General features: G+C 44.6%; 1 protein-coding gene across 2 annotated transcripts in view; it reads left to right on the plus strand.

Moving 5' to 3' along the window:
- Nucleotides 1–12,412, plus strand: part of CHEK2 (checkpoint kinase 2) — a 38,535-nt gene that overhangs the window by 13,684 nt on the left and 12,439 nt on the right. For both annotated transcript variants that reach the window (XM_027566421.1, XM_027566422.1), the window contains 4 exons: nt 1,146–1,254; nt 3,046–3,099; nt 9,290–9,351; nt 11,580–11,679. In XM_027566421.1, coding sequence (XP_027422222.1) covers nt 1,146–1,254; nt 3,046–3,099; nt 9,290–9,351; nt 11,580–11,679 — 325 coding nt within the window. The remainder of the gene's footprint in view (nt 1–1,145; nt 1,255–3,045; nt 3,100–9,289; nt 9,352–11,579; nt 11,680–12,412) is intronic.

Consider the following 12,412-nt stretch of genomic DNA (forward strand, 5'->3'; position numbering starts at 1 on the left):
GATACAGCATGGCTGAACTTTCAAAACATTCTAAGTAAAAGAAGTTGGAAAAAAGACCACATACTGTATGAATCTACTGGTGGGAGATATTCTGAGCAGGCAGATCTTTACAGAGAGAAATAGAATTTGCCAGGGGCTAATGGCAACCCACTCCAGTGTTCTTGCCTGGAGAATCCCAGGGATGGGGGAGCCTGGTGGGCTGCCGTCTCCATATGGGGTCGCACAGAGTCAGACACAACTGAAGCGACTTAGCAGCAGCAGGGACAGGAAAAATGGAGAGTGAACACTGAGTGGGTATGGGGTTTCCATTTGTGCTGGTGAGAAAGTTCTGGAACTTGATAGAAATGATGGTTGTACAACATTGTGGATGTACTTAATGCCACTGAATTGTACACTTTAAAATGATTACAATGGCAAATTTTATGTATATACACGATACATAAAAAAAGATGTCTCGGCAACCCTCTCACCCCATCCCCAGACCCACAATGATTATAAAAATCTACTGCAGGTAGGTAACGAGGGCTTGATACTTGATTAACTGTACTGGGTGCCATCCTGGGTAGCAGTCCTGCATTTTAGCATCAGCATCCCAGTTAATTGCGAATCTTGAGGAGCTTGCTGCAAGCAGTTTCCTGGGATACTATTGGTTTCTTAGTGATTTTATTTACAGTGCAATTCATGGCATCAACTGCTTATGCATTTCCTTTGAAGACAGAGAATAAGAAAGAGAAATGGATGAGTGGAAGTAATTTATTTTCAGATGCTGTTTAATATTCTTTGTTGCAGGCATTCATTTTAAACTAGGACTTGGTTGTATATTTGATCTTTCTCTGGCCTCTGGGAGAAGTTATTTCTCTCTGATTTATTTTTAGTGTCTTTCTGAGCATTTCACAATCTGGAGGGACAGTAAGATTTAGGTTTATATCGCTTGGCTCAAAAAGTGGAATTTGGAGCTGACTCCAAATTTGTTGCTGGATGGTCCCTGTTCCTTTATGCCCTTGACATCTTACCCTGGTGAGGTTTCTGAAAACAGACAATGGACTGTCTTTAACTTGAAATAGCTCAGGCCAGTTCAAGAGTGGTGGGTCTCAGGATTTAAAACACTGTGACAGTCAATCACTTTTTACATTTTTCCCTATTAGCGGTGCCTGTGGTGAGGTGAAGCTAGCTTTCGAGAGGAAGACATGTAAGAAAGTGGCCATAAAGATCATTAGCAAGAGGAAGTTTGCTATCGGCTCTGAGAGAGAGGCAGTAAGTACCTGTGTTGGTGGCTGCTTGGCCCCATCATAAAGAATTTACCGCTCAGAAGAACTTTGGAAAATTTTGGGTATACTGAACTAACCTAAACACAGATAATTTGTTTCCAAAAATATTTGGTTGTACATAATAATACACATAGCAGGAACTTTTTTTTTTTCCTTCCAAGTTGTTACAAGACTGTTTTTACAATAAACGAAAGGAAATTAGGGGAGAAAAAAAAAATCCCGCTGTATCCCCACTGCTGGAACCCCACAGCTGCTTTTAGTTTTCCCTTTCCTTCTGGTCTTTGTTCCTGTGAACTCATGTTTCTAGATGGCTGAGATCGTATTGTATACAGTTTTGTATTCTGCTTTTCCACATAAGCATTAATGCGTAAACTCTTCCCTACTATATCCTTTTGGATGATTGAGTCTCTGTTTCACCAGCTTTATCACACTTTATTCATCCATCTCTCTGCTTGATCATTTAGGTCATTGAGATAATTTCTAATTCTTTGTTCTTCCTGATAATGTGGCAATGAATACCTCCATGTTTATAGATTTTTAAAAGATCTTGATTAAATTATATGGTCTCTTTATATGGTAACCATTCACTTTTTACATTTCCTGTAATACATACTTACTGCATTGGTGGAGTGGCCAAATGTATTGGTTTTTCAACACATGACCCTACAAAGTAATATAAAATGTGTCCTCTAGTCACGTTTTCCTTTGTGGCCAGCTGTTTCTGGCTATTATGCTTTACATTCCTTAAAGATCGATTTTTTTTTTTTGGTCCCTAGACAATGCATTCTCACATAGCAAGAGGAATTTCCTTTCAGTGTTCACTTTGTTATAGATCTTTCCCCTGTGATTCTGGGTTTGTTTTCCATTTTGGGGGGAAGAAAATAACCTAACAGATTCTTAATGACTTGGAGCACAATTTTATGTTTTAATTTCATCTTTCAAATCCCATCATATTCTTTAGAGCTCTCTATCATCAGAGTATACCCGGCCTTGGTAATGAGTTTACCGGCTTACAGGAAGAGGCTGGCTTTTAAAATTAAACATCTGGCTTTCTTCGCTGAAGTCCATTTTACATAAATATGTAATTCTATATCCTCTTTGCTTGTAGAGGGTGTAGCCCGTGAGGTTGAGTAACTCGAGTCATTCTTCTGGAATTGTAACGGAGAGCGACTTTTCTACCCTGAAGCTTCCTCTTCCCTTTAGAGTCTCAGTAAATATCTCAGCTTGCATTTGAAATTGGAACCTGGCTCTGCTTAATTATGAGAAATGTGACTTTATGTTTTCTTTACACAGTTTAATTGAATACCTTCTCCTTTATGGTTTTTACTTGTTGTATTATATTTACAAATGTAAACAATTCCTCAGTTTGATGAGACAAGCAGAGCTTACCAGGTCAATGTAAGAACAGTGGGAACACATTTGTTTCTGGCTGCGGGAACTGCAGAAAGTGGCTTCCTTTCTCTGAGCCTTGTTCTGTCTGTCAAATGGGAATACTTTCAGAGCCCAGTTCACTTGGATTATGGGGCTTACATGAGATGACCCTTTTAGATAAAGAGCTTGGCATAGAGCCTAGTCACTTACTGAATGGCTTATTATTTACCAAGCATTTTGCAAAGTGATTTTAGGTGAGTTTTTGTGTAATTCATCCTTGATTTCTTTGTAAGAACAGTGCTGAGTTTGGAACTCAGGAAGCCTTTACTCAACTAAGTTTAACTGTAAACATTTTCTGCATATTGGCTATTATTATCATTAATAAACTAATGTTATTTTATTAAAGGATCCGGCACTCGATGTTGAAACAGAAATAGAAATTTTGAAGAAACTAAATCATGTAAGTACTACTATAAAAACATGACACATACTTAAATTCTTTTATCTCAAAAAATGGGGAGAGTGCAAAGCACTTCAGTGTAATAAAACTAGTATTAACCTGGGTTCCTTAATTGTGTGTGTATACGTGTGTGTATGCATACATGCATGGTTTTAGCTGTTACGCTGGGAAGAGCTTTACCCTAAAATTTTGAAAGGACAATACAAAAATTTTATCATTAATTATGTTATTTTTCCACTGAGTTAGTTCTGGACCAAAAGACATAGTAAATCTGCTAAATCTCTTTTGGTACATTAATTATACCTGAATTTAATACCTCTTAAGTACCTTTGGGAGGTGCTGATTTCCATTCACCTTGGTTGGAATAAATCAAATATATCCAAGAGTATACCCAATAAGTATGACAACATCTTGGGTGTTTGAATGGTGTCTCTGGCCCCACTGAGTATCAGAGGTCCTGTCTTTTTTTGTGCGATCAGGACCTTGTCTCAGTGGAAAGAGTCTAAAGATGTGAGAAGAGAAAGAAAGACGAGTGGGACGCCTCACATCTTCCTTTTTCTTCTTTCTGTGTTTCTTCATTAATTCATGGGCCCCCATGTAGTCGTGAGCTACATGAGTTAAACTTGAAATAAGACCTCCAGTCTTCCAGCTGAGAATTATCTCAGTGGTCCTCAGCCTTTTTGGCACCAGGAATTGGTTTCATGAAAGATGATTTTTCCCTGGACCCAGGGTGAGTGGAGGATTGGTTTCAGGATGATTCAAGTGCATTGCATTTATTATGTACTTTATATTTCTATTATTATTACATTGTGATATATAATGAAATCATGATACAGTTCACCATAATACAGAACCAGTGGGTGGTCATTTGATTGATGGGGAGCAGCCAAAAGTACCAGAGAAGGCAATGGCACCCCGCTCTAGTACTCTTGCCTGGAAAATCCCATGGACGGAGGAGCCTGGTGGGCTGCAGTATATGGGGTCGTGAAGAATCAGACATGACTGAGGGACTTCACTTTCACTTTTCACTTTCATGCATTGGAGAAGGAAATGGCAACCCACTCCAGTGTTCTTGCCTGGAGAATCCCAGGGACAGAGGAGCCTGGTGGGTCGCTGTCTCTGGGGTCGCACAGAGTTGGACACGACTGAAGCAATTTAGCAGCAGCCATAAGTACAAGTGAAACTGCTCCTTTGCCCACTACTCAGCTCCTGCTGTGTGGTCCCAGTTCCCATGGGTTGGGGACCCCTGGATTGTCTGATTTTGGTTCTTAACTTCTGAACTACAAAAGATTTCTTCTCCCTTCTCTGACCTGGTCAGATCCTCCTAACAACAAATAGAAACTGAGAACATCACGTGGACACAACAATTCAGTAGGTTCCTTTAGAATTTGTGGTGGTTCTGAAGACCCATGAGAATGTGAGTGGCCGAGCTTCCTGCTTGGCTTTCTTCTAATGCCTTGCAACTTCTACCTCTTCCCTGCCTTTGCCTCCTTTTTTCCATGGGATCTGGAATCTCGTTAAAGAGAGGAGCCCTCTAATTTACCAGGGTGGGGTTGCTTCAAACATCCCCCAAAGATAAACACTTAGAATCCTCAGAGAATTTTCTCTGATGTCAGAAGATCCCCAAGCATAACATTTATATAAATCCGATATCTGCTGCAGAGGAGAGGAATTTAAAACTCTAAAAAAGATCCTTGGAGATTTTTGTTGGCAATTTACAAGGGCACTTGGGAGCCCTTGGGAAGTAGAGATGGGCACATGAGCGCATTTGGATGTTTGGGGACAGTGAGTAGAGCCTAGTATAAAGTCCAGTAGACCCTGGCCTTTAGAGTCAGGCACTGATTTATCAATTGTCAAATGTTTATGGTGCCAGCCTGTTTTCTAGGCCCCAGGCAGTCAGCACAGATAGACCTGGCCATCTCTCCTCTTACATGGCTTTAGTCTAGTGGGGAGACAGACCTGAGTTCCCATCCCTTGTTCTGAGCAGGTCATTTCACTTTGCAGAGCTTCTGCTCCCTTGTCTGTTCCTGGAGACCGTAGGATACTTACCTCAAAGGTCAATGAGACTTGAATATGTGCTTCTAAAGTTTTCAGGGCTTCCCAGGTGGCTCAGTGGTAAAGAATCTGTCTGCAGTGCAGGACACACTGGAGAGAGCCAGGTTCGATCCCTGGGTCAGGAAGATCCCCTGGAGAAGGGAAATGGTAACCCACTCCAGTATTCTTGGCTGGAGAATCCCATGGACAGAGGAGTCTGGTGAGCTATAGTCCATAGAGTTTCAAAGAGTCGGACATGACTGAGTGACTGAGCATGCACACAAAGCTCTCGGCATAGGAAACACACTGGGGGCATGACAGTGATCTGCAATTCCCTACCCTTTGCCCTGTAGGACCTAAGTGGAGGGTCTGGGTTGGTGGCCTCTGGTTTCTGAGACACTTCAGCTGTGACAGCTGCAGCCTGTGGCTCTAGAGCTGGTGGGGACTGGAGACAGTGCATGCTGGCTCTGGCCGCCCCCCATTCCCAGACCAAGCAGTTCCCAGTCCTTCCTCTCCTGTTCCTTTTCCATGTGTGTGTCTTTTCTTCTGCCTTTCTTTTCATTTTATTATGGACTTCCCTGGCGGTCCAGTGGTTAAGACGCTGCGCTTCCACTGCAGGGGACAAGGGTTCGATCTCTGGTCAGGGGACTAAGAGCACATGTGCCTCGCTGCCAAAAGAAAAAGATGTCACAGGTGTATATTCTAGAGTCAGATGGTGCTAAAAGGTTTATAAACAGCAGCTTTACTTCTTTACTAATCACCTTCCTGCATTTAAAATTTTTTTTATTTTATTTTATTTTCTTTTTTTTTTGAACTTTGGCCACCTCATGCGAAGTGCATTTAAAATTTTTTTCAGCTTTTTTTAAAGAAGAATTTACCTCCGTTATTTCTACGTGATTTATTAATGCATAAACCGCTGTTTCTTGGCTTATCAACAATAATAGCTTGTTGTCTTTCTGTTATAAGAGAATTTTCAGTTCAGTTCAGTTCAGTCACTCAGTTGTGTCCGACCATGAATCCCAGCATGCCGGGCCTCCCTGTGCATCACCAACTCCCGGAGTTTACCCAAACTCACGTCCATCGAGTCGGTGATGCCATCCAGCCATCTCATCCTCTGTCATCCCCTTCTCCTCCTGTCCCCAATCCCTCCCAGCATCAGAGTCTTTTCCAATGAGTCAACGCTTCACATGAGGTGGAGTTTCAGCTTTAGCATCATTCCTTCCAAAGAACACCCAGGACTGATCTCCTTTAGAATGGACTGGTTGGATCTCCTTGCAGTCCAAGGGACTAAGAGTCTTCTCCAACACCACAGTTCAAAAGCATCCATCCTTCGGCGCTCAGCTTTCTTCACAGTCCAACTCTCACATCCACACATGACTACTGGAAAAACCATAGCTTTGACTAGACAGACCTTTGTTGGCAAAGGAATGTCTCTGCCTTTGAATATGCTATCTAGGCTGGTCATAACCTTCTTTCCAAGGAGTAAGCGTCTTTTAATTTCATGGCTGCAATCACCATCTGCAGTGATTTTGGAGCCCCCTAAAAATAAAGTCTGACACTGTTTCCACTGTTTCCCCATCTATTTCCCATGAAGTGATGGGAGGAGATGCTATGATCTTAGTTTTCTGAATGTTGAGCTTTAAGCCAACCTTTTCACTCTCCTCTTTCACCTTCATCAAGAGGCTCCTTAGTTCCTCTTCACTTTAGCTCTCATTTTTCTTTTTATTTATTTTTATTTTCGGCCATGTGCCATGTAAGATCTTAGTTCCCCAACCAAGGATCAAACCCTCACCCCTGAAGCACGAACTTGTAACCACTGGACCTCCAGGAAAGTCCCTCAGGTCTCTTTTCTGTTCCTCTTAATGTAATACTACAGTGAATATTTGGTGTTTCCATTATCGTGACAGTAACAGGTGGTCCTGCAGAGCCAAGTATACAGTGATCACGGGTAAGGAGAGGTAGAAATGGTTTACTGTCAGCCTGACCCCATGGCTGTAGAATCCGTGACCAAAACGTGGCCAGCAGGACCCACCCTCAGTGGGTGGTTGTGTCTGTTATTGATGCTGATGGTATTAAACTTGACAGCATATGAGTGTCCCCCGTGTGCCAGCTGCTCTGTTGAATGTTGGTCCTAGGAAGATAAAAATAAGACTGACTCGTTGACTTAGCCCATGCAGTACCTGGTGAAAGACTTCTGTTGGGTATCAATTTCCTTGTGGGGCCACACAGATGAGTACTACTGCAGAAAGTGTGGATCCAAACTGTGGAAGTGGGGGGACTTCCCTGGTGGTCCCATGGTTAAGAATCTGCCATCCAGAGGACACAGGTTTGATTCCTGATTGGGGAACTAAGACCCACATGCTACAGAGTGTGGTGTGCCAAAAAAAAAAAAAAAATCCAAGGGGACTTTGAGCTAGGGCTTGATACCTGAGGCCACATGTGGCCAGAAGGCTGGATCACCAGGCTGGAGGGTAGTGTGAGCAAAGATGTGACATGGGGAGAGAGCCTGGGGTGGATGGGGAGTTCTGTGGCCTGGAGAGGAGGATATTTGGGATGGGCAGAAGGAGATGAGGCTGGGGGGTAGTGGGGGCAGGAGGAGGCTGGGTCTGGAAGGTCTTGGTAACCCCTGCTGAGAAGTTGGATTGCAGCCTCTCGGCTGCAAGGTGCTGAAGGATTTCTATTTTCTTCCTTCCTTCCCTCCTCTCACTCTTCTCCCTTTCTGCATTAAAATAATTTAAAATTATATAATATCCGACACATGTAAAGTGTAAGTGGTAAAGCGAACTGGTAGGATGAACACATTTGAACTTGCTGTGAGTTTAAGAACGAAGAAACCTGATCATACTGTCGAATATACCTCATACTCAAAAAAGCGTTTCGAGATTTGCCCTTTCCACTTGGCGTTGTGTTTCCAAGATCCACCGTGCTGGGGGAGGTGGTGGGGCGTCCATTCTCCACCAACAGTTCATGGTGGGGAGGTATCACTTGGAGGATTTTAATCAGCAATGGAAGGGATGAAATGTGCTTTGCAGGAAAATCACTCTGGTGGGTGTTGCTCTTTTTAATCGAAAGTTGAAAAATCTAAAGTGAATAGATATGCCAATAAAAACCGAGATTTTGATGAGAAAATAAATACAGTCTAAAAATCTTCCCACTCTCTTCCTTTTGATTGACATAGCCAGAATCCTTTTCCCTGGTGGGAAGGAGTGTATGTCATTGATCCTTACCACTTCTTGTATCTACCCTGACCACTAGCTTTACCATCCATCCTTTGTACTAGAGAAAACAATAGGGGTGTTATATGCATTAGATGTACTGTACGGTTCTCCCTTGTTCTTTAGCAAATGCACCCAGCATTGATCAGAGGTCACAGACTGTCAGCCACGGTGTGTGTCTCTCTCTCCTCCACCGCACGTATGTGCTTTTGAGTTCTTCTGAAACTAGAATTGCCCTCTTCCTTGGAAAATGGAGGGTCTTGTCTCATGGGTTGCCCTGCGGTGCCAGTTGCCTTAGTTGAATGGCCCTGCTGTCTGGCAGCATGGCTGGGCCCCCAACCTGGGCTTCCTTTACTCGCGCTCCTTGTCAGGCTCCCTGGTTTCTTAGGTGTCCTTGAGTCCCTGTGCTCTGGGACGGAGGAGGAAGGCTGTGAAGAGATTGGCCTTCCAGCCTTGGCGCCAGCGTTAAGTGTGAAGCATGGACCGCGCCCTTGTTAGTTTGGTGGGGCAGAGAGTTTATTGTGTGTGCTCACAAAGGAGCAAGCTAGAGTTCTGTCTCCTCCCCTGCGGGCTTCCCAGGTGGTGCTAGGGGTAAAGGACCAACCTGCCAATGCAGGAGACTTTAGAGATGCAGATTCGACCCCTGGATCAGGAAGATCCCCTGGAGGAGGCCATGGCAATGAACATGAATGAAAAGAATCCCATGAACAGAGGAGCCCGGTAGGCTACAGTCCATGGGGCTGCATAGAGTCAGACTCCACTGAAGCGGCTGAGCACACACGCACGCTCCTCCCCTGCATGAACTGCAGAGAGTCCTGAGGCAAGGACCAGATGCCTGGTCTTGGCCTCCTTGACACCTTGGGTGGGTGTCCCGAGTTCTGCTCTTGTACTTCTCCTCTTGGGGAGCTTCTTAACTATTTTTTCTCCTTTCCCCCTTTTAGCCTTGTATCATCAAGATTAAAGACTTTTTTGATGCTGAAGATTATTATATTGTTTTGGAATTGTAAGTAGCAAACTTTTTTGTTTCCATTTAAATGCTTATAAACCAACCAAAGGGTCTAATGCTGGCCTGCATTTCTCATCCTGGGGACTCTCAGCGTGTGTATGTGGGGGGTGGCCCGTAAAACAAGCACATGAGGTTAGTATGAATTCTAAAAATCACTCTAGTGTTTCCAAAGGCAGGTGGATCTGAGGCCTGGGTTTGAAGCCCACTTTGCTGGTGACTAGCTGTCTCCCCTGGAGAAGGCAGTGGCAACCCACTCCAGTACTCTTGCCCAGAAAATCCCATGGATGGAGGAGCCTGGTGGGCTGCAGTCCATGGGGTCGAGAAGAGTCGGACATGACTGAGCGACTTCACTTTCACTTTTCACTTTCATGCATTGGAGAAGGAAATGGCAACGCACTCCAGTGTTCTTGCCTGGAGAATCCCAGGGACAGAGGAGCCTGTTGGGCTGCCGTCTATGGGGTTGCACAGAATCGGACACGACTGATGTGACTTAGCAGCAGCAGCAGCAGCAGCAGCTGTCTACCCATGGGTTAGTTGATTTCACCTGAGTTTCACATTCCTAGTGTTAAGTAATAACGATAGCTCCCTGTGCAGTCATAAGGATCAAATGCTCTGAGGGCTGGAAGGCCTCCAGCGGAGCATGTGGCACGCATGGTGCTCAAACACAGGTGCGTGTTATACTCTGAAAGAACCTGGGTGGCCCTCGTTGCTCAGGATCACTGCACCAGGGTGACACCTGAATATCTTTCAGGCGCTGGTGTACTTGCAGCTGTACTTGGTGTGATTAAAATCATTTACCGTCTCATTCCTGAAAAAGGCCTGCCTTGGTGTCCATTCTGCCTAAGTGCGCAGTGTTTCTGGGACTGGCCGTCATGGCAGACAGGCTGGGCCTTACTCCTGAGTGGCCAACAGTGGCCGTGCTGGCTGATCATAAAGATTATAGAGTAAACAGCAGGCCAGTCATTGCGCTAGGAGAGACTGGACGGCCCTTGAAGTGCTTAAGGGAATATCTGTTGCTATGAAATAGGAGATTTATTATTTGACTGGATCTCATTAAAACAGTTCGGGACTTCCCCAGTAGCCCAGTGGCTAAGACTCCGTGCTCCCAAGGCAGGGTGCCTGGGTTCAATTCCTGGTCAGGGAACTAGATTCCACATGTTGCAATGAAGATTGAAGATCCCGTGTGCCGCAATTAGGACCTGGCTCAGTCAGATAAATTTAAAGAAATAGTTTAATAATAGTAGTAATAATACAATGGCAGTAACTGATACTAATGAAACACTTAATATGAGCCAAAACCTGCTGTAAGCATTTCACTGGGATTGACTCATGTAACCTGCATAACTGTCATCCAGGTTATGTACAAGTTAGTGGTGAGTTGTAGTAGTGAAGTTGCTCAGTCATGTCCGACTCTTTGTGACTCCATGAACTAGGGCCTATCAGGCTCCTCCGTCCCTGAGTTTTTCCAGGCAAGAACACTGGAGTGGGTTGCCATTTCCTTCTCCAGGGGATCTTCCCAACCCAGGGACCGAACCTGAGTCTCCCGCGTTGTAGGCAGACGCTTTTACTATCTGAGACACCAGGGAAGTCACATAAGTGAAGTGGTAAGTTAGTTATTGTCTTTAGCTCCACTTGGCAGAAATGGGAACTGGATTGCAGAGGGATGAATAATCTGGCCAAGCATCTCCACTGTGCCGGGTGCTTTACCCACAGCAGTTAATCTCTTAATTTTTACAGCAGCCATCAAGGTAGGTGGGGTTTTATCCCCATTTGTTGAAGGGGTTTAGAAACAAGCTCAGAGAGGTTGCATAAGTCACCCCAAGTCCCTCAGCTGGGACGTGGTGGAGCTGAAATTCAGACCCAGTTGTCAGGTCATAGGCTCCTGCTTTCTCCCCTACACCAGTCTCAGAACCGCCTGGGTGCACAGTAAAAATGCAGACCCCTGGAGTCTGCTTCCGATCTACTGCATCAGGTTTTCTGAAAGCTCCCCAAGCATGTCCAATGCCCGCCACTCTCTTCCTCTATCTTTCCTTGCTCCTCAGTTTCCGACGGACGCGTGTTTATTGTGGATGTGGCTAATTACCTCATTGCCTTGACACATGGGAGCCGAGAGTGCATAAACCACTTTACTTGTCTTGATGAGTTTGTTCTGTTTGTGTTGTTATCTTCCCTCCAAGTGAGTTTCCCTCTAGGAATGAACCCCCTGCTTTGCCTGTGTGTTTCAGAATGGAAGGAGGAGAGCTGTTCGACAGGGTGGTGGGGCATAAGCGCCTGAAAGAAGCCACATGCAAGCTCTATTTTTACCAGATGCTCCTGGCCGTGCAGGTAAGAGAAGCCCTCGGTGCTTTTGACAGCTTTCTTTTAGGTGAGTTACTCTCCAAGTTGGCAGAAAATGAGGCACCAGGGATAAAAACCCAGAGAGCAGAGTCTGTGTGTGGGTTGTTCTGTTCTTGGCGAAAACACCCCACCCCTTTGACTCAGATGAGAAAGTTCTTGCTGTGAAGTTTAAGAGAAAAAAAAAAGAAATAAGGAAGTTAAAGAAATAAACACACGGTCCCACATGGCTTCTCTTTAGCTAGGAGGTTTTAATGGGGGGCAGGGATCTCTGTTGTGCCTGATCCTTGCAGAAATCCCCCTTACCTCTGGGGCAGGGGTGAGGAGGCAACTGGGCAGGTGTGAGGATAAATCACTCCCCCGTGGCACAGTGCTAGGGGTTTCCTTCATCTGTAGCATCCTGTTTTTTTTTTTTCTTCTCCCATTTATTTATTTTTAATTGGGGGATAATTGCTTTGCAATGTTGTGTTGGTTTATCATACATCAACATGAATCAGCCATAGGTATACACACGTCCCCTCCCTCTTGAATCTCCCTCCCTCCCCCTGTAGGTTGTCCCAGAGCACCAGGCTGACCCCCCTGTGCTATACAGCAACTTTCCATTAGCTATCTGTATCCAACCAGTCCATCCTAAAGGAAAGCAGTCCTGAATATTCATTGAAAGGACTGATGCTGAAGCTGAAACTCCAATACTTTGGCCACCTGATGCAAAGAACTGACTCAT

This window comes from Bos indicus x Bos taurus, chromosome 17 (assembly GCF_003369695.1).
Source record: "Bos indicus x Bos taurus breed Angus x Brahman F1 hybrid chromosome 17, Bos_hybrid_MaternalHap_v2.0, whole genome shotgun sequence".
NCBI classification, from domain to species: Eukaryota; Metazoa; Chordata; class Mammalia; order Artiodactyla; family Bovidae; genus Bos; species Bos indicus x Bos taurus.